The sequence below is a fragment of the Epinephelus fuscoguttatus genome, linkage group LG4 (genome assembly GCF_011397635.1).
Source record: "Epinephelus fuscoguttatus linkage group LG4, E.fuscoguttatus.final_Chr_v1".
Taxonomy (NCBI): Eukaryota; Metazoa; Chordata; class Actinopteri; order Perciformes; family Serranidae; genus Epinephelus; species Epinephelus fuscoguttatus.
The window spans coordinates 20,722,818-20,749,397 of record NC_064755.1 but is presented as its reverse complement, the minus strand read 5'-3'; the positions used below and the strand labels follow the sequence as shown (position 1 = coordinate 20,749,397).

The following is a 26,580-nucleotide window of genomic DNA, read 5'->3' as shown; positions in this document are numbered from 1 at the left end:
AACGAAGGGCAAACGACAGCACAGAAACAGACTTCCATAATTAAATGGGGACCACAGTTTGTGTGGGCTGCAAATTATGGTCTTGGTCCATATAGTATATTCCATGGGTGTGGCTTGGGAAAATAAAAAAGTCATCCATGGTGGAAGAAAAACCTCCAAGAAAATTTCACTCTCTAGTAAACAATCAATTACACAGATATCTTAATGTCAAAATAGCCTCAATTACAGACACAGTCACCTTGCGGACTTGTCCTGACCCAGCTGCTACATCATGTGGTTTGCTCTTACCAAGGTTAGGAGTACTGTTTGTCTTCTTGCCCCCACGGATCTTGAAGAAGCCCTTTCCAAAGGATGAACGAGCCTTTCTTGAGCCAAAGCTGTCGTCCTCTATGGTAGCAGGCAAAGTGGCAGAGGGACCCATGGGCGGCTTTTCACTGATTTTATTGATCTCTTCACTTGTATTCTGTGAATAAAAAACATTACTCTTTTAAGACTGTCATATAAACACTGTCTTACAAGTGCAGTCATCTATAATATAACAAATTTACAGCAGAATATTTTTGTCTATAAAATTTAAAATACTGTAACTTTTACCATAAAGACAGTTTAGGGTGTAAACTGCACACAACATGTAGGATTTTCTAAAGACTATATGAATGCTATCATGGTGCATTTTACAGGCTTATGAGACAACTTTCTAGGAAGTAATGGTATGCATTTAAGGGATACTTTGCCGATTTTCAACCAGCTTTGTATCATAACAATGTGGGTAGTGTGTGTCAATGAACTCTGGTAAACTTCTCTCCATATTACCAGTGTCCCTGCTCATCTGCCTGTAAAAATCTGGTGGATGTTTGTTGACTGTAGGGCTGTTGCTTGAACTACCGATTGTACTTCCTCATTTTTGCATGCCTGCCACCATGCACATTAAGAGTATAGAAGGGGATCAAGAGAGTGTCTCCCCTCTCTTGCTCTTAAATTCAGACCAAACTCAGATCAGTGCAGAAGTTGTAAAATGGAGAGATCAAACGCTAAAACTAAGCAGTGCTGATCAAATAAGAACCAAGATTCTGTTATTGCGTTGCCCATTTCTCCCCTCAAATGTTTTCAGAAACATACTTTAACATACTGTTTAACTATAATTAGAGATTGTTTGTTACCAGCTGGCAGCCATATTAATTTTTTGGACAAGCAGGCCAGAACCCACTTGTATTACATCACCCACCAGCGGGAGCATTAATTGGTCTGGTACAGTGCATTCTTGGTTGTCTACCTCTTGAGCAAAACCAAATGTCCCAGCCCTGTTACTCTCCTTTCTTTGGTCTTTTAACAACATATTTGCATCTTTCCACTGCACAGACGGCCCAGTTTTATATAAAGACCATCTTTCCAGCGGTGAAATACTTCTTTAATCTCACTAAAATAAGATTTAAATTGTGTAACTTTTACCTTTTCATTATTGCTCTTATCCAGCTGGTCCTGGCTGCCAGTCTTCGTGGCATCTTGGCTGCTGAAATGACAAACCATACCAATGTTACTCATGGCAAAGTAGTGGAGATAGTGAGTGTGTCTCACAAGGTCATGAGAAGCAGCAGGGTCAGGCTACAGGATATGAGCTGCCACATTCTTCTCATGTGTAACTTGAAGAACGATACTTCCTCACACTCCATATGACTTCAGCAAATGAACATAACAGATGTCCGCCTGTTTACACAAACTGGATAAAACATTTCAATCACAGCATTACCTTAATAACAGCATGTTAGAATATTTGCTTAAGAAGTCCATATTCAAAATGATCCAAATAGAAGTTAAATGTGTGTTACATTAAGTCAAAACATCTTTTCTTGTTTTACAAAAAGAGCCTGTAATTTTCAAAACTTGTGTTTTCAGTATTTAAGATGCTACTTTTGATCCTACTAATATCTGAGTGAATGAGTGAGAATCTTTGTGTTAATTATCTAGAAACTATATGATGATTTGGAGAGCAGAACAAAGGTATTTTCAAGTTAGTGTCAAGTTATACATAGGTGAAGAGCAGCCCTCTACCATAAGTGGCCTGACTGCTTGGTACCTAAGTGCACACGTCTGTGCCTTATGCTGATGAGGAGATACCATTGTATTCACTCAAGCAGCGGAGTGTGACAGGAAACTATGTGAGAGACAGAGGACAATGACATGTTGAAGTCATTGTTCGTAAATTTAATGTTAAACACGTGGCAAAACACCCTATGCACACCCTACTTTACCCAAACCAAATATGAGCAAGTCAGTGTCAATGACTATACCGAAAAGCAGTCAGATCAGATTTATCGGTACATCCTGCAATGACATCGACTTTTCTTTTGATATTTGATAAATGTGTCATTCAAAAAAAGGAGTGGCAGAGAAGATCAGCTACTGATGACTTGAAAGTATCTACTGTATCTACTTTATAAAAACCTACATTAGTCAAACTTTACAACAGAAATCAATGTTTGTGAAAGAACATACAGCCTTTTTCACATTTCACCTTTCTTCGTCTGTTGGTGCAGACTTTGACACTCGTTCTGGGTCTGAAGGGCTCGGTGTTGGTGAGGGCTCTTCACTCAGTCCATTGAGGTTCTCCAACTAAGCACAGATCAGAGCGAGAGAAGAAGAAAGAAAATACACTTTTTAAAATCAGAGTATGTCTTAAAAGATTAATGTGCGCATTCTCCTGCGGCCATGAGAACACAGCAGTCTAAAACTGCACACATGCTCAGAGAACTGACGGGAGATGTTATTCAATTAATTGGATGTCAGGCCTGTCAACACTCATTTAACAAGTGTTAAATTTATGTGAGCAATTAGTGGTTTACTGAGCATTTCAGAGTTTAATGAGACTTGAAGTTGCCTGAGGGAATAAAGGTAAAAACCTACAGAACAAGAGTCGTTAGCACTCGTGAGCAACACATAGGAAGATGGCACAACCAAAACTAACATGAGGTTTCTCACAAACACTGTTAAACATCTGAAACTGCTTGTAACATTGTGTTTTAATATATCACATTTGCTGTATTATTATTTCATGCTGTAAACTGTCGGTATTTAATTTTCCAATGAAGCCTCCTTATTTATGACTGTTAGTTGATTTTTTTATGCTTTAAGTTGTAGCACCACATCATAACATGCTACACAAACCTCATCTGGGCTCCTCCTTTTCATTTGCTCAACATCTGTAACTTCATACTTTTCTGACTCCACAGACACAGGGTAGGTTGACATGAATGCGATGGATCCATCACTAGGACTCTCGACGTGCTCGTTGTCTTTGCTTTTTTCTGCAGTGGACAATGTATGACATGCAACTGAACTTTTCAAATGTAAGATTTAAGAATAGCCATTTAATTTAGCAGTGAATAACACATCCCAAAGCTCTTAGCAACAGAAAGAAGTTTATCTGAGAGGACTAACTTCATGCGTTGTCTCTACACAGATCTTAGAAAACAGCCTGAAAACAAAGTCAAATGAAATGTGTTGCAGAAAGCAACAGGACAGAGCTGTATGAATGATTTTATCAGTCAACAGCAAGCTCAGAGCAATACAAATGAACCTGAAGGAAAAGAAACAGGCAAACAGATAAAAAGGGGTTGCTGTTTGCAGCTCGACTCAAGTTTCAAAGAGTGTCCTTTAACACACCATTAGCAGCGGTCTACAAAGCATCAACCTCAAAATTTTAACAAAAATTAGGCAGACTAATTGTTCCCTGTGGCGGATTATCTCTAGCTTTAAACCTATGATATGCTATAAAAATGGCATGCAGTAATTTAGGTAAACAAATTTTGCGGGAGATGGACTAAACCATGCAAAATCACCTATACTTTTTTTCTGATTTCTTTATCTCTGACATTACATTCATTTACAAAAGTGTTATCTCACCTTTCTTCCCTTGCACTGACATAACCATGTCTTGAACTTTCTTATATCGCAGCAGTGACTGTTTCAGTTCCTCAATCTTACGATCCTAAAAAGGAAGAGACATTTAAAACCACAGCGAGGCAATTTTTTTTTTTTGTGTGTGTGTGTGTGTGTGTGTGTGTGGGGTGGTGGGGAGACTTGATTTGACACAGAATGAATCACAGCTTGTCAAATGTACCTTCTCTTCATTGGCTGCCATCAACGACTCAACTGCCTTTTTCATTCTTTGCACTTCCACATCTAATGAGGAGAGAAAATGATTACGAACAAGGAACTGTAGCGTTGATGGTGTCAAGTTTAAAAGGGTACAAAGAGGGGATGGATAAGCCTGAACACACAGGGTGTAACTGGAGGATTTAACACAATCAGACCATACAGGCCATTACTGTACATCATCCAGTGACATCACAGACACTTTTTTATAGACCCTAAAATTGATACATCATATCCTTGTGTGAGCAGGTGTTTCACATACTTAACTTTAGCAGAACATGTTCACGTTTCAGAACAAACACACCGCTACAAGTAAACCCTCAACATTTGCAATCCTTTCTTTTCTTTAAGCCTTTTCTCCACTAGTTTATTATAACTAAATAATGCAAAACAAAGGCAGTTCAATGTGATCTCTAACACTGGCACACACTGGTCAATGGTTTTGAACTTGAATATTCATTTGACATTTGAGTGTTTGATTAAGGACTCCTACGTGGCCAATTCTAAAGATCTAGACTCATAAAATGAGTCATGTTGAGGGAGTCTGTGCGCTGAATGAAAAGTGAAAATGTTCTACACACACTTAGTGAACGATCATTGATGAGGGAAGACACAGACGTGAAGACAGCCCTTCGAACAAAGATGCTGTCACACAACACTGAACATGACATGTTAGCAGGGCACACACTGGTTGTTGGTGTGAGCAGGGGAAGGTTTAGAGGGGAGATATTGACGGGTACAGGAGGTGATTATAGTTGGAGGACATGAGGCAGGAGCATGAGTGAGCAGCCTGAATGGTTATGACAAACAACACAGTACATTCCTCATTCCTCTCGAGAACACAAAGCAGGCATTCCTTGTTGCTGTTCCAGGTTGGACTTTAAAAAACACTGATACACAGCATTTGGATGACCTTGGTTTTGTTCAGTTTTTACAGTCCTTAAAAGTTGACGATAGTTGAACAGACTGGTGATGTGGCGCTCTGTGGTCGAGTATTAGCACTCCAATGTGTTATAATGGACAAGCTGAGTTTGGATGGCTCATGCTCGTTCATGCAAACAGGGGTTGGGAGGGGTGCAGTAATAAAGTGCAACAATGAACACAAGCATAAAAACCCCCCTTACGTTTTTCTTTCAGCCTCTTTCTAAGAGTTTCATCTGGATGAGAGACTAAACAGGACAAAGAATTATGAAACAACTGGTTGGTTGCAGATTTTGACTTCTTGTAGAATTAAGCCTATTGCTTTGCTAATTAAACATAAATATTACCACTCAATCATACAATGTAGACTTGAACATGAGTTTAAACATCATGCGTGCTCATCCTCACTAAGGCATGTGATTCCACCGGCTTTCCCACCTCTCTCTGTGGGATCTGAGCTGCTCGAGGCCATGGCTTTGAAGCCTGTCTCATCCTGTAGCCTCCTCATCTCTCCGTCTGAGCCCTCCAGCTGCCTCCTCAGTATGGCTAGCTCCTCCTGTCCGACAGAGGACAACAGTGAGGATATTCCCTCCACACAGGCACAGCCCTCCCACCCCCAACCAAACTCCACACTACAAACAAACCACAACACAGAGGTTCACATATGCTGACGTGGCGCACAGGCATGCAGGCCACACCTGCTCTGAGGGGTAACGTGTGTGAGGTGGGTGATAAGCACTCATGATTGGAAGGGCTGAGGTAATAGCAAATGCATTATATAAAAAATACACATTTAAGTGACCACTATAAGCATCAAGCATGAAGACAGACCTATTAAATTGTAAGGAGATTTTAATAAAGATGATCAGAAAAAAGGAAATGAGTGGGACAAGTGCAAAGTAGGATGAGAAAAGACACAGATTAACAGAATGCTGCCAACTCTTTAAAAACCCTCAAATTAAAGCATGACTGTGGTTTGAAAAATCTGAACATTTGCTTAAACTGGTGCCCTGTAGATGCTGTAGATTACATTTAAGATTACTTTTTACTGTGCAGCATGGTTCAGTAAATGAAGTGATTTCACTTTCTGCAAAAAGTGACATCACTTTGCCTAAAATGGTAAAACAAACTAAACAAAACCCTGGAATACTGCTGAAAACCCAATTTAATTATTTTTACTCTCAAAAATAAAAACAGAAGAGGAGCCAAAGGGAGAGGTCAGAAACCATAATCATATAGCAAGCAAAACAGCCATCCTGAGAAAAGCAAACCTTCATAGCCTGGAGTTTGTGCTCCTTCCTCTGTTTTTCATACTGCATCTGGCCCATTTTGATTTTCAGGCTAGAAAGCTTAGCCATTAGCGACTAGCAGTAGAGACAAACCGAGGAAGAAAGAGAAAATAGAGATGCAAGAAGTGAAAGATGTAAGCAGCTCAAGTAGGTGGAATACCTAAGATTCAAACTAAGATAGTTTAAGTACAAAACACACTGAAAAAATGGACACAGCTGACCAACAGAGTGAAGTTTCAACCCAGTAGAACATGGAACATTCAACATCCTTGTGTTCAAAGAACAAAGTATCCTCGCAATCATAAAAATAAGAAGTAACTCCATTGAGATCCTTAATAACAGCCAATAAACAATAAAATGAATAAATCATCAGAAGCAGGGCGATAGTAGAAGAATGATCTGGGGAATGGGTTAACGACTTGTTAAGACGCAAATCAGGCAAAGTCTTTTTAAGACTTCTTAAGATTATTTTAATGCTACATGGAATGGTAGAAAAGATTCCCGCGCACTTTATCTATGTAGTGTTTCACTTAATTGTTGAGCATTCAGTCTATTAGGCCTTAATCAGACAATACAGCACATTCTGATGAAGGTCTAATAGACCAAAAGCTCAACAATAAAGCGGAACACTGCATAGATGCAAGAGTGCAGAAATCTTTTCGACCAGTTTGGACTTACTGATGTTTCCAGCACCTTGCCAAGACTGCGCTAGGTGGAGCAGTGGTTGTCCTGCATCAGTGCCACTTGGCATGAAATTTACAACCAATTTTACAAATACCAGAATTGCAGGGAAAAAACAAAAAACAAAACACAACCTAACAACAGCAACAAAAAACAGCAAAATGATGACAAAGTTAAATAATAATAAGAAAACAGAGTCTACTTTAAAGGATGGATACATAACAATCAACAACAAGTAGAAAATCATGTCTGTCAATTAACCAGAACAGGAATAGTGTAAAACAACCATAATATCTAGGATACACTTAAAATGATCTAAAGACACATATCGTTCTAATTTAAATACCTCTTGTAACTTGTTCTATCTATTTGGTGTGAAATAACTAAAAGCTAATTTACCAAGCTCAGAACTGATCTGAGGAGTTTCAGGGATAAAAATTCCTGTGAGCGTGTGTGATGAGAGATGGATTTGATTTTTAAAAGAGAAGTGAAGCAGAAGGGCAGCTTTCCAAGCAATGCCTTATCAGTGAGAGGACACCATCCCACATTCTGATACAGATCACAGTGGTGAGATCTAAAACCATCTTCAGTAATATAACAGAAACAACTGTGGTAGACTATATCAGGTGATTTTAGTGTGGATTGAGCTGCATGCATACAAAATATCACCAGACTCTAAGATTGACGTTATAGTAGATTGAATAATTGTCCTTCTGTTTTCTAAAGAGAAATATGACTGAAATCTGTACAAAAATCAATTACATTGATAAGTCTGGGAACATTGCGTGGGATGGGTCTCCTACTCATTTGACTTGTACAGTTGCAGCTCTGTCACTGTGTTCAGACACCACAAGACCTCTGCTTTTTGTGTAGGTGTACACCCAAATGTTCAGAGCTGTCTAGCTGCTTATCTTGTTGCTGGTATCAGATATGGGGGTGGGGCTTGGTGGAAATGAGGGCAGGACAGAACCAGTGTTTGTTGCCAGATTTTTTTGACTATCTTGTGTTTTTCGCATAGCATGTGTTTTGATTTCCATCATGCTGAGTTTGGAAAAACCGTTTGCATCAAATACACAGAGCCTTGTATGCTTTACACCTTGTACTGGTTTCAGCCATGCCACGATATCTTGGCTAAATAGCAAATTTTTATTGAATTTGCACTTCCCCAGGAAAGTTTAAGATGTAAGTCATTAAAGTTTTTCCATATGAAGTGGTAGTGTGTAAACATCTCTGTGACAACTCACCTTTGTGGATTTAAGTTTCTTTTCGTACTGTAGTTTTTCACTCTCCAGCTCTGTCAATCTGTACCGCAGTTCATTAATTTCAAGAATCAAATCCTGAAAGAACACAAAGTGCATATCAAAGTGTGGTAGTAAGATAGCATGCAAACTCCTAAAAATACCGGTAATACTGTTGAATGAAAGTTCAATTAAATATAAAGCAACTCTAGCCATCTTTGAAGGCACTGAATTCCTTGGAGAGTAGATGCTTCAAAGAAGCAACAGTGATAAAATGAGGAAGCTGCAGAAAAACAGGCGATTTATGTGCTGTGAGGCGGAACATGGACAGCAGCTATTTGTTCCAGTGGGGTGGAAGAGTCAGCCGCGCTGCTGCAACAATAACATGACGTGTTTGAAAGCTTTCCAAGTACTCTGCATGGTTCCTCCGGGAGCAGACATCTCCCCATCTCTAGTAAACAAACAGCTGACATCTTAATGTTTGTAAAGCCTTTGACCAGAGGGCACGAAATTCAACTAAGGTAAAACCACTTTGAGCAGTAAGGTTTTTCTAATCACAGCAAACACAGTGGTTATATTTCCCATGGATAACTTAGTGAATGTTGATGTTTCCTTGAGGGGCTTTTTTTTCTAACTCAAAACACAGCTGCTTTGAGACTGACAATAAAATGAGATGTCCCTCTCCCACACAGGTGTCAGACAACATGAATGAGGGTTTGTTTGGTGTGTGTGGGCAAGTGTGTGTGCACTGAGGTGAAAGAGAGGAGAATTAAATTACATACCTCACTGTCCCTAAATCTGTCATCAAAGTCAAGTCTGTCCTTGTCCATGGTATTCAGCTTCAGCTTTAGGTTGTTCACTTCGGATATCAGCTCAAGCTTCTGCGACTCCAGTGCACTTCTGCACAGAAGCTCCTACGATGACAAATAAGGTCTATTTAAAAAAAAACAAAAACGTTGCAGATGCCATGTGGTCAATAATGGCAGCACAAACAACATGGACAGTATGGGTATTCTTGCTGTTGTAAATATTTAAAACAGCAATAGTGATTATTCAGAGGTCTATGTGAAAGGTGGACATGGAATTTGGCCGGCATTATCTCTACAGCTGATAGCAAGCACACGCAGAAACCCCTGCTACACCGAACACCTGGACTGGGCACAGCAGCACATGGGTAAATATGCATTAACCACACAGTAGATGTCTGCTGACAGACCGACAACAGCTCAAATCTTTAAGTTAAAGGTTAAGTGTATAGGATATAGGTGGATATATTGGCAGAAATGGAATATAATATAGTAAGTATGGTTTTTTTAGTGTATAATAACCTGAAAATATAACTTCATTGTGGTTTTGTTACCACAGAATGAGAGGTTTATATCTTTATATAATTAAATATTTTTACCAGTTTAAATCACCGGGTCTGTTTGTTTTGGACAGGTGGAGACCTCTGCTGATAATTCATCTCACCGTAAAAACCTCCTGAACATCTGGATCAGAAATAAGGTCAGTACACATTAAGAAAAAGAGAAAAATTCCATGAGCGAACAGGGTTTGGGCTAGGGACCTGTCTGAGACAAGCTGAACCGCATAAAGAACAACTGACTTGTAACATAAAACTGCTTTATTCAGCTTTTTTAACGGTTTAAATCACCTGGTCTGTTTGTTTTGGAGATTAAGTGATGTCTGTTGAAAATTCAGCTCCCAGTAAAAGCCTCCTGAACAATGAACACTGAAGGAATTCTAACCGGGAGAAGTTTCTGTTGGTTGCAGTGTGCAATCTTCGCCATAAGATGCCACTAAAGCCTCCTAAATCATACACACTGTTCCTTTAAAAGTCGATGTCACTTCTTCACGTGTGAACCATATGTAGTTTTCATTACTAGGTGGCCCTTGATCTTGTGACCTACTCACACATGCACCCACACACACCTGTTGCAGCATCTCCTCAGTGGCGTTGAGTTTCTCCCTGTGCTCATCCAAGCACAAGTCCAGGTCTCGAATCTTCTCTCCCTGAGCCTCCACCTGGTCTGTCAGCACACTCACCTGTGTGGAACCAAGAAGTCACTTTTTTTGGAAAGAGATTTTATTTCTATCTAACATAAAGACATGAGTTTTTGTGGAACTGGTTAAATGGTTAACTGGTTTATTTAAGAACTACTGGATTGGTACCTGAAGAACCAGAGATTCCTTATCACTCTCTATTCGGGTTAGCCTTTCCTGGTAGTGGTCACCCCCACTCAGAGAGAGGTGCCCATTGGACTGCAAGGACAGAAGAAAATATCTTTTAAACAAAGAACCATAAGAGAACTGATCTTCGACATACATAGTATGTACAGGTAAGTAATTAATTCTGCAAATCTGATCATTCTTTAAGGTTTCAGTGTCTAATAATGATCTCAGATGAAATGCTTCACATCAAAGTAGGGCTGTAATCGTCTGGTCAGTTGGTCAATTGTTTGGTCATTTTGCTCTTGTCTGACCAAACTCTCGTTGGTCCGACAATTGCTAGTGTTACTTTAAAAAGGCTGTGTGCTCACCAAAGTATTTCTTTTGTCTTTATCACTATGGATTTATTTTACTAAGTCTCCAAAAAGACAGTTCAAGGTTGGATTATAAAGCTTCTGAAAAGACTATCGTCACACCAGAGGTCTTGCTAGAGCAGCAGGTTGGCTAATGTTAGGTTCTGGGCTAAAAATAGCAAGTCTCTCTATCTCGCATGCTATGTTACAGAGATATTTAACTTTAATAACATCATGTTGTATATGACAGCGTCAACCCCAGAGTTAACTTCTATAGTGTCCAGTATGTCCAATTCATCGGTCCTGTTCAACACTTAGTGGTGAGACAGACTTGGCGCACACTGCTTAGGTGGGGAAGTGTGAGCCTACAATGTGCAGTTTATTTCAGATAATATTAAAGTGGACATCACATTTATTTTTCACTGGCGGCATTCCACTTGCCTGAACAGAAAGTTTACCTGCTCTGAGCAAGTGTTAATGTCCATTGGTTGAAGAGTAGGTACAGTTTCAGTCAAACAAGATTTTCTTTGGTTGATTACAGCCCTACATCAAAGTGTGACTGGCTGCACTGCATTACCCTGCACAAACAAAACCTTACATGGCTGAGAAGAAGGCTCACATTCAGACTGCTGTGCACAGAGTGACTTACAGCATTACACAAAAACTCTGGCATTTATCTGGCCTATAGCCCATCGCTCTCCCAAACACCACTCTGGTTCCCAAGAAGTCAGCGTGTTTCTTGCAGCACTCTGGCTGTGACATTGACAATACCAGCATTTTGTCTTGCATTCCCAGGGAACTCAGCAGATGGGGACAGTCATGTTTTTGCTTAGCAAACAAGTCCGTCATCTACTTTCACACAGGACTGTTTGCCCATGCTTTGTTTAATGCAGCACACACAGACAGAGCACAATCAGAAGCAAACCAGATGTGCTGAAGCTTGTTTGCAGCACTTTCTGTCCAACAATCACAGACAAAACATCCTCCACGGTTACACAGCTTAAACTGATTCAGACATTGCAAGTGTTCCTTCTTTCAGTTCTACATTTTATTATTTTACATCAAGGTGATCCAGTTATGCAACATTACCAGAGAAACTGATCTGACCTGAGGCTACACTATTCTGATGAAGAGAGGGAAAAAAGTCAATGTGACTATATTTTATGATATTCAGTTCCGAAAACTGAAAAACTAGTTCTTGCTCTCAACTGATGATGATTACCTTTTATTTTACATAGTCTCACGCAGCATTTATACATCTGTCCTACATGTAAATCTTACCAGGTGACCATGAAGCCACTCGACCAGACTGTCAGCTGTGGAGTCAGGGATCTGGCAGCGTAGACTCTCCCTTTCCTCTGTGTCCATCATCTCCAGGACACTCCTCAGGTCTTCCAAAAGGTGAAGCGCCCGCAGGCTGCCCATGAAAGGAGAGGTGGGTGACTGGCAGTCATACAGCCCATTGGAGTAGTCCAGAGCCTTGGAGCCTGAGGTGGAGAGAGGCAAACATTAGGAGAAGCTAGAATTCAAAGAAAGACAAAGATGTACCATCTCATACTTCCAAGTAATTATTTTACTCTCTTAAACTACTGCTCATCAAAGTGCAGAGGAAAGGACAAGGTATTTTGTTCAGGTTCTCACAGTGATTAAAGCACACATCTAGCTGTAAAGTAGGGAGTCTCTGTATGTATGTATGTGTGTGTTTATGTACACGAGTCCTTCATGTTTCTCACAAAGCGTTCATCCAATCTACCTCACACTGTTATTTCAATTAGTGAGAATAGCAACATAATTCAGTTTTTTTCATACCTAAACATCATCCTAAATTTATAGCTGTTTGGGGTCCAGGTGTGTCGCTCAGGACCCAAAGATGCACAGTGTCGAGTGTAAAGTTGTTTCTTGAGAAAGCTGCACGCGGCAATACCACAGGCTAAGCAACTGGCCCATGTTTTGAACAGGCACTGCACTAGTAGTAACAATTCACTTTGCCAGACAAGGGACAAGACTTTAACCACTTATAAATGGCAGTCTGCCATCATAGGCTGAACTAAAGTGAATAATTCCAATCATATTATTTGGAGACAGCCATTATTGGCACTGGTCTGACATCTGATCCTCTGAGGCCGCATTCAGTGTTTCGTAAATCTTTTGTAACACTACAGTTAGGAATGAAACGTTTACCACGATAAACCACAATGAAATCATGTAATACCTTTTCAAATCTGAATTATCATTACAACTGTGTTTGATTACTGCACTTTGAAAACTCACAGTAAATACTGTCCAGCATCAACCACAGTTGGCAACAGTGTGCCAGACACAGGCGCAGCACGCGGTGTGAGTTTGTCTTGCATCAATGAAAACATGGCAGAAGACAGTGACAGCGCTCTGGCGATTTTTCATTCTTATGGTTTACAGAGTAGGCCTGCAGCAGGCAACCCCAGTGATGCTACTGGTTCCTTTTCCTCATCTACAGTGGCACAGATACTCAAGCAAAGGTAGTGTATGGAAGGATTGCATGACTTTAAAACAGTTCAGTAATTTTTTCATAATAAGGATTTTTTTGTTTCTCTGGCAAAAAGGGGGAATAAATAACAACAAAAACAAGATAAGCAACAACGACAAAAAAACATTGGTACTGAAATCTACGAAATTGTAACTTTAAGCATCGGTGGCCAAGAATTTCACCACTGAAAATAATGTCACATGGTCCACTGGTACACAACACAAGGTGAACATGTTTACACGCCACACAGTCTAAATGAGCACAGAATAAATACTAAACCCTCTCTGACAAACATGTAGCTCCAGACACCATGTGATGTCCATTCAAAATATCAGCTCTGCAACAAGCCATAACACTAAATAAACTCTTATCAATGTTGACACAACCTGACAGAGATGTATATCAGAGACTTTATGCTTTGACACAACTGTAAATAAATAATCACAACATGACTGTTCAAACAATCTGAATCACGATAAAATGTTATGCTGATGCTTAATGCTATAGGGGAGAACTTTACCTGCTATAATGCCGTCCATCTGCTCCAGGGCAGCTGCCAACATGTCGCTGGCATCAGCCATCATCTTCACTCACTGATGAACCTGTAAAGATCAATGAAATGTAAAAACTAGCTTCTTAACCGTATTTTAGTCAGTCTGAAGAATACCAAAAAGCACCATGATTATTGTGACTAGTAACCCAACAGTGTGACTGATAATCACAGTTTAGTCTGTGGAATAAGACATCATATGGCAGCTGCTCTGTGTGCTTGAAACGTGGATATCAACAGTGCAGGAAATGGACAAATCCAGCAAAACAGTTTCAGCAGTGGTCAGCTTTCTAGGCAAAAGAAGTGCAGTAAGTCGGAGTTAAGCATGTGATTACAAAAGGTTCCCACCCAGGAATTAGGCTGTAACTGCAGTACATCCTTAACAACCCTCAATGCCTAAAAAAGGACAGTGCCTGGTGAAATAGCATGTTTGTGAGACGGGTTTGACTGTACAGACACAGATAAGCTGAGCACTGTGTATGAACAGCACCCCATCTAAATAGCTACATGATAACCGTGAGTTTGCGGCAGTTCAAAGAAGATCAAACTGAAATTAAAAGAACTGTAAGAAAATGATATTTGCTCCGCTGAGTTGTTCCACCTTCTTGAGCTCTATGCTGCAGACATCTTATGTTAATTTCATCAGAGCAAGTGATGAATAATGCATTTCAGAATATCAATCAGGCCATTTACTGAAAATATTGGCACAATGAATGTCCTGCCAATAGGACACTGGACACTCTGTCTGGAGCGGAGATACATTTTAGTGTCCCAGTATTGGACATCTTCCCAAGCAGCACAACAGACCCTTTATCTTTGGACGTTTAATCAAAAGGCTCTGCTGTATATTCACGCATGCTTAAACATGCATACACAGGCACTCATCTGCACACGCACGCAAACACACACGTCTCACTTTAATCAGCTGCCTCACATCCTGGGAGTGCCCGACACTAGGACATAGCACCATTTACAAACTTTATGGAAACCACCCACAGACCTAACACTGTTATTTCAGCATTCCTGTGGGCATATTTTCCATTATGTGTAAAATAGGCATGCACTAAAACATTAGATTCGTCACAACACACAGTAGACTAAGAGGAGATGTGAGGGACCAGCATGCCATCAGTGTGCTCCATAGTAAACTGCTGAGTGGTTTCCAGCAGTAAAAGTTTGAATGCTCCTCTCAGGTTGCCTAAAGTAACTGCTCGTCTCACTTCTTGTACAACATGACATTTTAAAAAGGCAGGATTAATTATTTTCAAAAGACAAGAGTTTACAATGTCCTGCTAACATTTAAATAGATGTTATACTAGGGTAGGGAACAATGTGTTCAAAGATGACATTTCATGAGGTGTGTTTTCAGAGGGAACCTAAAAATATCACTGAAAAACTAGCACTGTTGTAAGACCTTGAATCAGCAGTAACCACGCTAGTGGTATTTTATCAGACATGCAACATTAGCCAGAAATACAGAAGGAGAACAAGAATGCAAAATAGTCTTTTGTTAAAAGAAAAAGGAGTATAGTTGGAGGAGACTTGCCCTAAATCCATGTGAAGGCTTTACTTGCTCTCAAGATTGGCATTACTTATTTCAACTACAACCTACAGCAAATTCAAGGAGGACCTTCATTACTGTGATGTCTCTGAAAGTGTATCAATGCTGTGAAAAGGAGCTAAACCAGCTCCCTAGACTTCAACAAATGCCCAGCAGAAACCCAGTCTTTAACAGCAGGTAACAAAGACAGAGTCTGGATCACGATGACTCAAACTGGAATGAAGGTCTGCGGGGCATCCCCCTCAAAAACCCTGAGTCAGCTCCTCTCTCACTGCAGAAAGGCAAATATGGGTAAGGTTAACACATGGCTTTCAGTAAACAGACTTCAGACACACCGGGCCAAGACCAGACATGCTGCTCAGAAACCTGCTGCCCACATGTCAATCAGTGCTAAGCAAGTGTAAAGACCGTGTCTGAGCACTTTCATGGCTTCACCCTGGATTCAGTGGACATGAGAGTCCGGAAAGATCTCAGCACAAAGAAAGCGTAATGACAGAGAGGTGCACTCTGTCCTCAAGTCCTGGGATGCCTCCATGGTACAATAATCATTTGTAAACACGAGAGGGTTGTCTAGCAAGCAGACGGGGTGAGTAAACAAAGGCTGTGGATCCGAGTATTTCTGGGCTGCAACACGTTTATTTGTCTTGATTAATCATTTAATTTTTCGTATACAAAAATGTCACAAAATAGTGAAAATGCCTATAAAGATTTCCAAGGGTCCAGAGGGGCAACTTGTCATTGCTTGTTGCTGTCCAACCAACAGTCTAAAACCCAAAATACTGAGTTAACGATTAAATATGACAAAGAACATTAACATATCCTCACATCGGAGCAGCTAGCATCAATGAATGTTTGGCATTTTTGCTTTAAAGTAGGTTAATCGATTATTCAGATAGTTGTAGATTCATTTTCTGTCAATCCAATAATCGTTTAAGCTCTAGAGTGTTTTAATTTTTGTTGAATTAATAAACCATCATGGAGAATATATGGAGAAGATCAAATATCACAACATGTTCGACCAAATACCTTGATATTAATGTTGTGACAATATTGTAGGGTTGACTTTTGGTGCGTTCACAAAATATTTACACATTTAGATTTTGATCAATCATCAGTATTGTGGATATAATGACTAAGTGGGTAGAGGCAAATAATAGAAAAGCTAGTACTGTAATGAAGCCTTTAAAACCAGGAAAAGACAACGCTCACAATATTACCGTACAATATCCAAAATCTAAAACAATATCTAGTCTCATGTCACAGTATCTATATAATATTGATATTACCCAGTCCTAATATGTACCTGCACTGGCCCTCATCTTATCTTATCTGTGAAAGCTCGCTATCAAAGACGACATCTCAAAAATCCCAACAAGCATGCATCACTCTCAAAAACAAAGTCCCACTGTTTGCCTGTCTATAAGCACCACTTGCATCAACCATAAGACACACAGAGAGGGCTATTGTTCATGATAGTGGGGTATTTTGACTGAGAAGCAGGAGAACACAAAGACAGAAAAAAAAAACAATGCTACGCTACAGTACACATGGCATTTGCAGCAACACCTGCCTGCAGACTCTCTTCAGACTGAAAGAGCCTCGAACCACAACAAGAAACTGCATTCAAAAAGCAATCTTGCCCTTTGGTGAAAACAGCCATATAATTCACGGAGACATGCAGAGAATAACGAACACAAGAGGGAGAGTGGACTACTATAATGGCCTTTCAAATCCTTCAGCTCTGATCCCTTCAGGCGGAGACGACCATCATAACCCATCCTCACTGGACACGCTACAGAGAGCTGAAGTATTCCCGTTTCAAAAGGTGGAAAAAAAAAAAAAAAGATCTTGTCATTCCTTGGCCCCGATGGACCAGTCAACTACTCTCTTATACACACAGGAAGCAAAAATCAAAATAAGAGCCTCTGGGCCACTTGTCTCTGAGGGGAGAAAGTGTTTACAGCAGCCATGCAACTGGCTTTAACAGCCTGTGTTGAGACAAGTTGTCCCGGGTGGTAAAAAAGCCTGCGGAAACAGGAATTTACAATCCTGGCATAAATTACACAGCCATTTGCTTTACTTGTTCTTTTTTTATTCAGGTAACATTTAAAAAAAAAAAGAAAAAGATATGCGTCGATTTCCGTGGACACGAGGGGATAGATCCAAGTTTCACCACATAATGACACTTTCCATGTCTTGAGTCATGCAGACCTTGACTCAGTCTTTACCTTCAGACAGTGTTTCCATGAGAAAAGACTAATTCGGGTTTGCATATCTCATCCTGTTTTACCTCAAACCACGAATGCTCTGTCTATTCTGAAAGGCTCAGAAAATGCTTAAGGTCAAGCTTTTCTTTAGATATTATCTAGTGTGTTTGGGTGCTAACTATACACGGTGTGCCACACACAAAATGCTTAGAATAGTTCTATAATGAGCAAACTGTCTGCTGTGATTCGATCTTGTGACAGGGCTAATGTTATTGTCTACAAGTTTAAGGGTGCATGAAAGTAAGCAGGCTGTGTGCCCGCTGATTCACTGGGTGTAGACACAGTCAAGGCATTCACCAGCCGCCGGCAGGGCGCTGCTCTGGAATAACCTGAAGCTATTTCCAACCTGAGTGAGCAGGCAGAATACATCATCACTAATTTTATACCACCAAACAACGAGGGCTGTATGAAAACGAGAGGTGGGTGCAAAGTCGAGGGAAGCCTTTACTGTTTTTAGACCATCTGGAACTTAAAATAAGAAACCGAAAAGGCATCTGTGGAATGGGTGATGCAGTTTAAACACACAGAACAAAAGATGGAAGTTTAAGAAGTAGAGAGCTTCCATGTGATAACATCTTGAAGAATTTTTCCTGCCCGTACGTATGCAACAGATCATAGCTGCATTTCATTTATGTTGGAAAGCAGCATGCATTCTTTTCACGTTACTCATGGCTGCACTGCGTGTGCCTTCAGGTGACTCGGAAGTTATCCGTCTTTGACATTTATGCAAAAAGCAATGCAACACTGAACAGTAGACACGTGGTGCAGAGGGTCAGGCTATGTAAATAAAAACAGCTGAAGGTTGTTTTGCTATGTACTGTACTAGACTACCCAGCACCCCTCTACAACTAAAGTTGCTTCTTGCAGTTTTATGGGCCAACTTTCTACATTTTTAAGCATTCTTCCTAAATAAATTCCTTGCCTTTTTTGCTGCAGTAAAGACTAGTAGAAGGTGAAATGAAGGGCCCTGGGGGTTTCCTTGTAATCTGAGCAATAATTAACATTTTTAAGGAAACCCCCAGATTTAAATCACCAAGTCTCAACTCAAATACCACACTTTAGCAGCATGGCTTCAAAAAGTCTTACTGCAGAGGCAGGAGTGACAGAAATGAACTGATGGGTACAGCCTACATTTAGTGAATGCTAAGGCAGTCTTAACTTTGGGAGCATCCTGTATCTGGGTTTCTGACTGTTTTTTTTAAACATTTGAGAAATTAGGCCAAACTGTTTTAAAGAGGTCGTCTGGAGGGCAATACAACAGCTGATCAACTTTCATAGCTTAAAAGAAAAACAGACAGTAAACTCTGGACAACCTTGCTAAGTCAGATCTACTTCAGGGTGTCTACAGGTATCAGACTGTTAAATTTAATGCTTTTAAGACCTGTTCAAGACACTTTTAACCAAATGTTGGCCAGATTTTTTGACAAATCATGTTTTACTTACGTAACCATAGCAGGTAAGCATTGCAGGCAAGTAGTATATGTGGTCTTGTGCAGAGGTAAATGTTATGTAGAAATATTATTAGAGTTAAGTCAATCTACATTTTACCAACAAGTACGTGCAAGTATCAAGTAAATTACAGCATTATAATTTTTTTAAGATTGGCAACACTAGAAATGTGGACTTTTACATAGAGAGGCTTTGCACACTTTCACAAAAAGGAATTTAAAAATGGATAAATGAAATTAGATCAAAGTATGTAGTAATTAAGACCTCACAAATTCAAACTTAAGACTATTTAATGACTTTTAAGGCCTCATTGCTGTAACACTGAATGAATATAAGACATTTTAAGACTTTTTAGGGACCTGTAGTTAACTCCATCATGTTAGGTACCAAATTTCATAGCACCTCAAGGCAACATTGAACCCAGTGATGTCTATGAAAAAAGATGTGGCCTCAGGCAGTGGGAGTAGCTAACCACAATGTCTGGCAGAGTCTAAAGCGGTGGCAAAGTCATAAACCAACCTTAGACTGACTTTCTCACGTCAGAAACCTTCAACCCCCCAGTAAATAGTCCTGTCCCATGAACCCCCTTCGTTAGGAGGGCTAATATTTTGGTGTACAACATAAATGTTGACCAGATGAAACTTGACACGTAACAGTAGTAACTAAAGTGAAGATAACAATGTTATCGATAGGAAAACACTGACATGTTACATGTCAGTGTTTTCCTATCGTGCTAATTGTGCATAACGTTAAATAAAAGTGAAATTTAACTTTAGTTTAACTAGCTAGTTAACTTGTGGGGGTGCCTGAACCCCCCCCTAAAGGTACCCCAGAGGCCCCGGGACCCTTTTAAAAACCGTTAACACAACCCACGAAGGACAAACTACAATAGTAGCCGTTAACGTTACAACGGTAACAAAACGTGTACATTCATCTGCTCTAGTTTGTCTCGACTACACGTTAGCAACCCATTAACCCAAGTTAGTGGACATCATAAATCACAGCTTAAACACCACCGGACTCACTTACCGAAACTCTGCTCGAAAAGAATTCGGGATTTCCGTTAGTTTGTTTCCTCTATTGTTTACAAAAACTCCACAGCGGTCGGTTTCTGAACTTCTCCGTACCCACCAGTGCTACCCCCGGCCGTCCACATCGCTACGCCATGATGTCGAAGTGACAGGGTTGTTGGAAAACTTGGGACGTCATGGCTGGAAAATCCCGCCCCGCTGCTGCCGGGGCTGGGCTGAGAGCAGGAGCGTTTTATATGATGGCAGTCCTGGCGCGTTCACTGAAGCATGGGAAAGATGGGAGATACGAGTTTTGTACTACATAAAACCGCTCACTGTTGACGCCAGCAGTGGACAGGACTAAGATGTTACTTTAAAAGTGATGAATCGTTATTTGTCTGTTTATCCGTGTTGAAACTGACCCGCAACAACCACAACTGACAGCCACTTGACGGCCCCAAAGCATCCTAGCGCTCAACGCGTTGAGTTCGATAACACCAGAAACTTTCCATAGTTTTGTTGAACCATGAAAGCAGCATATTCCTCAAAGTGCCTGTGTATCAGCTTTAAAGAAGCACAGGCGACATCTAGTGGTTTATGGGTGTCAGTGGTGGAAGAAGTAGGTACTGTATCCTGCAAAAAACACAATACTAGTGTGCCAAAATAGTCCAGTACAAATAAAAGTTATGAATTCAGTTTTTTATTTAAGGTACAGAAGGATTAACATGCAACATGATGCAGGTAAGTATGTAAAAGTACTCAATATGCAGGCCCTTTGCAAATTGTTATGTTACATATTATAATAATACATTATTGTAACAGATGCATTGACATGTAAGTATTATCTTAATTTTGTAGCCAGTGAAGGCAGATTGAAATCCTGATTAAACACTGACAACAAGAGCAGATTTGTGCCACATAGTAAATAATAGTTTAAATTAACACTACCAGACCAGAGCGGGGAGTGAGTCTGTGTCAGAGGAAATAACACAGTATTTGCAGTGATGTGTACAAGTTGGTTAGCAAGGTCAACATGCCTCAGAGGAATGTCAGGAAGGGAGATGTCAGAAATGAGGAGCTTCACAACAACAATTATAGCTTTCTGATGAATTAAGTGGAATTACAAGTACATTTTTTCTTCTAAAATGAAGTGGAGTTACAGTATTAAGTGGCATACAATCAAAAAACTACAGACTTGCATGGAATACCAAGTGTATGCAGGACAGATGTTACAAGGCCCTGGGCAGCCAAGGGAAACTGAGAGTCATAGTAAATATTACACTATGTTTACTTTAAAATGATTTAGGGTCCATTGCCTGGTGCAAGTTAATGTGGCCACAAAGGCAGAATGAATAATTAATAATATAATATGAGAAGGATCATTTCTTTGTCTCATTATAGGCATGATTTATTCTAAGGCATATTCTAGAAGGCAGCACTGGGTGTTTTTCATACTGTAAAAACTACATCTACATTTCCTAGCACTCTCCGGCATCTCCCTCTGAGTTATTCAACAGACTGTGATATAATTTGTCACAATGAATGGAAGCTGTTCCTGGAAATGTTGGTCCAAACGTCAACTGGTTAATTCCTCTTCTCCCAGTGAATAGAATACCCCACTTTGGGTCAACCATGGGTCCCCAAAGCGGTGTCCCTCCTCAGGGGCCTCTCCACCTTCACAGTGCTCGGGTCACATTCCAGCATCTCCCTGATCCAATCATCATCCAGCGCTCCCTCTATGAACTCCTCCAGACTGATGATGGCTACAGACATAACAAGGGGAGACAGTGATTATTACAGACAAAGAGCAGAGGACAGACTCAATCAATATCAGTGAGCAAGAGCTTACTGATTTTAATGTTAGGTAACTGCTGCCAATGCAACTGCCTTATAGTCATATAACTATATCATTCATGTACAAAGAATTTAAGTTGTCTTCAATGTAAGATGTAAGGTTTATGTGCACCCATTCTGGTCTTTTTTTAGAGGGGTATTGTATCTTTAGTGGGAGATAGCAGGAGTGGTATACGCCCCATAGAAGTGGTTTACATCATCTGAAAGCTAGGAACCTGAAGATTAATTTGAGGTGCATCACCACAATGTATCAAGTTTTTCTCATTATAAATATGTAATCAACACTGTGTTTTGGTTAGGTACCTATTCAAACATTTAAAGTTTAGATTATTTAGGGGGTAAGAACATAATGATAGAAACATATGAAGGCCATTTCCATGCTTAATTATGTCTCATAAGTTGTTGCAGCAATTTTGGGGGTAATCCCATTTGTTTCACATATTTGGTGCTAAATTTAACCACATTTTACCATTTCAAAATTTATAAAAATGGTCAAAAGGCCTTTCAAAATACCACAGTAAGACACCAAGACCTTATGGACCAAACACAAAAAATCCATACTGTGTTTTAGTATCAAAAACTTTTAATATGTCGAGGTTTATGGAAAATGGCATTTTAATGGCAACTGGATGGCAAGCACTTCAGTTCTGCTGAGAAACCCCCTTTTTGTAAATATCACTATGAACGCCATCTGAATGCCTGAGGTCTCTGATTTTTTTTTAAATTTATTTAATTTACATACTTTATTAATTCCCCTGAGGGGAAATTCAATTTTTCACTCTTTAGTCATTAATACACAGGTCAAAGAGACAGACACATGCACAAACAGGACCTGTCAGAATGGGGGGGCTGCCTTGGTCAGTGGTGGGGGTTTCGGTGCCTTGCTCAAGGAGGTGAACTGGCACCTCTCCAGCCACCAGTCTACGCTCCATATTTGGTCCGGACGGGGACTTGGACAGGCGACCTTCCGGTTCCCAATCCAAGTCCCTATGGACTGAGCTACTGTGGCTGTAAAGTTTCACGAGGCTGTGCTTATCCAAGAGGTCACAATGGTCATTTTATACAAAGACGTCTGTTTGAAAAAATGGTCTCACTACAGTAAAACTGGCTACAATGGGAGTAAACATTATCACACATGAATAAAATTGGGCACATTGAATCCACAAGAGTCTCAGCTTTCCAGTCAGACCCAATTTGTGCAATTTGAAAACTGTTTAGAGATGTGAATATGCAAAAATATTTAAACACAATAGGGGAAAATAACATATTTGCACTGGATGAGAAAAATGGCATGGTTTTGGCTCCAAACTGTGTGGAACTAGCATAAAGTGAGCAGGTCTGTAAAGGCGAGACATGTCGGTACCCATAAAACCCATTTTCATTCATATATCTTGAAGTGAGAGATCATGAGACCCCTGTCAAAATGGCAATGCCAGCTTTTCCCTCGCCATAATTTAGCCATAGTGTTATTTTGCCTCCTTCCTGACAAGCTAGTATGATAGTTATACTTAGGTACTCGTTTCATATGGTACTAAAAGACAGTAATGTCAGCTGAGCTCTGTGGTGGCCCCGTGGGTCTCTTGCTTCATCTCTAAAATGATGCATGTCATATGAGGCACATGACTACTTCTCAGTATCTTGCGCAATATTTTTCACAACATCATGGTCTTGACCAGTGTAGTGCAATATCATTTTCTCAGTCATGTACAATACTACTTCTCATACTCTCACTTCTTATCATATTCAATATAACACTGATTATCAGGCTCAGTCTGTTTTTCCACCATTTTAGTTAATGTTTAGTAACTCTTGTACTTCTTGCACTCCTATTGTTACTCTATTATGCACTGGTTTTTGCTTTTGCTCCTTGAAAACACTTTTATCTTTTATATTTTGCCTCTTTTGAGGTTGTAATAAAACTGGGCCCAGTGAGTGACCCTGACCCGCATCACAAAATTGACATAAATGCTTTCAGATTAAAATAACTTTTAAAAGCCAATTTAACCTCTTTAGTCAGAGTTTCCATGTTTTCAGAATGGTTCCAAAGTCTTGAGTCTTGTAAAACATATAACAGACTGAATGGGTTATTTTATTGGTATATTTACCTTCTACAGAAGCACTGCTATCAACTCTATGAGGTCAGTTTGTTGAGGAGAAAAGGACACACTGAGTGAAGGTGAGTGTACCATCTTAATAGAGTTGCTTCCATGCTGAAGTTACATTACAACACGACTTTAGTCAGAAAGGGAAAATCATTTCCTCACCGTTATTGTCTTTATCTAATCGCGTGAATATCCTGTTGGTACATTCTTCAGCTGTGAGTGGGTTGGGTTGAGTTAAAGCAGCTGCGACACTCATCTTATACACAGCCTGTGAACAAAAGGAAACACACACCAGCTGAAGTGAAAGACCCAGTTATCTGTGGTCTCATCTCATGATAAGTAAGAGACAGAGTTTGTGTATGACACGGAAACGCACACACAAACCTGCATAATCTCCAGCATTTCCTCCCTTGTGATGGCTCCGTCTCTGTCTTTGTCATAGAGCTTAAATGACCACCGCAGCTTCTCCACAGCTGAACCTTCAATAAGCATGCTGATGGCCATGACGTACTCCCTGAAATCAACCACTCCATCCTAAAGAGGAGCACCCTCGTTAACATCTTTGTTTGTTATTCACTTGTCTTGGTTGTATGGTGCATTATCATGATTAGATGGCATTAATTATTGTCCTTTTAGTGCTCTCTGAGACGTTTTCCCTCCAGACTCATGAGCTGTACAGCATAAAGTCATTCAGAGTTGTTTCCTTACCCCATTACTGTCCAATGTGCGAAATATCTGCTCTGCATACTCAGCTGACTCGCTGCCCACTGTCCCATCACAGAAATGCCTCTGAAACTCGTGAAGAGTGATCAGCCCACTGGGACATTCATTGATAAACTTTCTATCACAAAAGGACAAAACATTTTTTAAATAAAGAGAGAGGAAGTTGTTGATACACAATATAGAGGCACTTAGAGTAAAGGGAGTCAGGTCTGTAGCAGCAGAAACGTGCCTTTTAAATTAAGAATTAAGAGAATTAAGGTCAACCTATCCCCTCTCTGTGGAGATTACACGTCTTTGAAAGCTTGTTTACACCCTGGGACAGGAGTGCTAAGATAATTAGGTCAAATGATTTTGAACCACTTTGCTACAACATGACAAAGTGAAGCTCGTCAGCAGTGTGCTGTCATGGAAATAAAGTAGGGCTATAGACACTGCTCCTGTACAAGTGAGCAGAGGTCATTGTTCTGCAAGTCACAAGTAAGTCTCAAGTCTTTGCAGTCTAGTCCCAAGTCCTACACAAGTCATAATGCACTCTTCAGCAAATGTTATGCTGTTACAACCACAGATTTAATATATTAAATTTACAAAAATCATTAATGCTTTTTATAATTCTGAAATGTTGGAAGTTGTTGTGTCTCCATCTGTAATTTTCAACCTGAACATTTTGCATACAACAATTGGTTTTTATTGACCAACATGTAGTGTTTGTTTGTGAATGAAATAATCTTCAGTATCATATTTTCCAACTGGTGCTCAGTAGCCTAACGTTAGTTCTTCATGGTTCTCTCCTGCAGATTGACTGGATGTTGTTGGATTGGTCTAAACAAAGAGGATCTTGGAATTTAGGTATCGACTAGCGGGCAATAAATAGCAGTAATGTTAGTTGATGCAGGAAAAAGAGGGAGATAAATTGATCCTTTTTAAACAATATACTTTTTAATATTTCAGTTTGGGGGAAGGTGTCAAGGCTCAAGTCCGCTTAGCCAGTCTCTGCACATTGCCTCTAAACCAGTCTTCCTGTAACCTTGCTATTTGTCTATCTAGCCTGTTTGTGTGTTTGTTGCTGCCTTTGTGTGGTTGTAGGAGGTGATGAAGGTTGGGGTTGAATGTAATGCCCACTATTTTTATTTCAATTTATCATTTTTTCTTATTTTTAACTACTCATTTTATTTGTCATATCATGTCTGAGCTGCTTTGTTCTGTGTTATATGTAAAAAAATGTAATAAATATATTCTTTTAAAAAAAGCCTTAAGTCTAAGTGAAGTCATGAGTCCTTGGGGTTGAAGTCCAAGTTGAGTTGCAAGTCTTTTTCTTTGTCGAGTCTCAAGTCATTAAATTTGTAGCTTAAATCCAAATCATGTGACTCGAGTCGACACCTCTGCTACTGACTACAGACATAACGTGAGAAAATAAAGGAACAAAAGGCCAAGAAATGCTTTGTTGATTTGTCTACAAAACAAAATAATGATCCACCTAGTTATACACTTGTTGAATGTTGCTTCAAAAATCTGCAATTTCAGCTACACATTTTTAAGCTTCCTCTACCTGAATACACACAGGGTGTGGAGTTAAAAAAACTCTGTAGAAATTTGAAGCCAAATGAAACTCTTACCTGAACCACTCGTACAGCTCAGTAACATAGGACTCCCCTCTCCTACATGGCAGGGTAGCAGCTTGGCCCATTCTGTAAAGGAGCAACAGCTCCGGATTCACCACTGACTTTATATACACAACAAATCCCAGCTTATGCCATG

General features: G+C 39.9%; 2 protein-coding genes across 8 annotated transcripts in view; both read right to left on the bottom strand.

Annotated features, from left to right (window-relative positions):
- ppfibp1b (PPFIA binding protein 1b) overlaps window positions 1-20,376 on the bottom strand; it is a 28,574-nt gene extending 8,198 nt beyond the window's left edge. For 2 of the 7 annotated variants that reach the window (XM_049574061.1, XM_049574065.1), the window contains exons 1-15: window positions 20,166-20,375; window positions 13,830-13,911; window positions 12,085-12,290; window positions 10,454-10,543; window positions 10,214-10,327; window positions 9,064-9,195; window positions 8,288-8,380; window positions 5,482-5,629; window positions 5,277-5,321; window positions 4,118-4,179; window positions 3,901-3,985; window positions 3,163-3,302; window positions 2,513-2,610; window positions 1,450-1,510; window positions 289-463 (exon numbers count right to left, since the gene is read on the bottom strand). In XM_049574061.1, the coding sequence (XP_049430018.1) occupies window positions 289-463; window positions 1,450-1,510; window positions 2,513-2,610; window positions 3,163-3,302; window positions 3,901-3,985; window positions 4,118-4,179; window positions 5,277-5,321; window positions 5,482-5,629; window positions 8,288-8,380; window positions 9,064-9,195; window positions 10,214-10,327; window positions 10,454-10,543; window positions 12,085-12,290; window positions 13,830-13,893 (1,513 nt within the window). In that variant the 5' untranslated portion in view covers window positions 13,894-13,911; window positions 20,166-20,375. Of the gene's footprint in view, window positions 1-288; window positions 464-1,449; window positions 1,511-2,512; window positions 2,611-3,162; window positions 3,303-3,900; window positions 3,986-4,117; window positions 4,180-5,276; window positions 5,322-5,481; window positions 5,630-8,287; window positions 8,381-9,063; window positions 9,196-10,213; window positions 10,328-10,453; window positions 10,544-12,084; window positions 12,291-13,829; window positions 13,912-20,165 lie in introns of all 7 variants that reach the window. The other 5 variants (XM_049574067.1, XM_049574068.1, XM_049574062.1 and 2 more) reach the window with 4 other exon arrangements.
- Window positions 20,377-20,882: 506 nt separating this feature from the next.
- On the bottom strand, window positions 20,883-26,509 carry si:ch211-245j22.3 (uncharacterized protein LOC563798 homolog). Its single transcript, XM_049574096.1, has 5 exons — window positions 26,439-26,509; window positions 24,811-24,943; window positions 24,487-24,636; window positions 24,265-24,370; window positions 20,883-21,909 (listed from the first exon to the last, which is right to left on the bottom strand). Exons 1-5 carry the CDS (start codon window positions 26,507-26,509, stop codon window positions 21,773-21,775), a joined length of 597 nt encoding a protein of 198 aa, XP_049430053.1. The 3' UTR covers window positions 20,883-21,772.
- Between the last annotated feature and the right edge of the window lie 71 nt (window positions 26,510-26,580).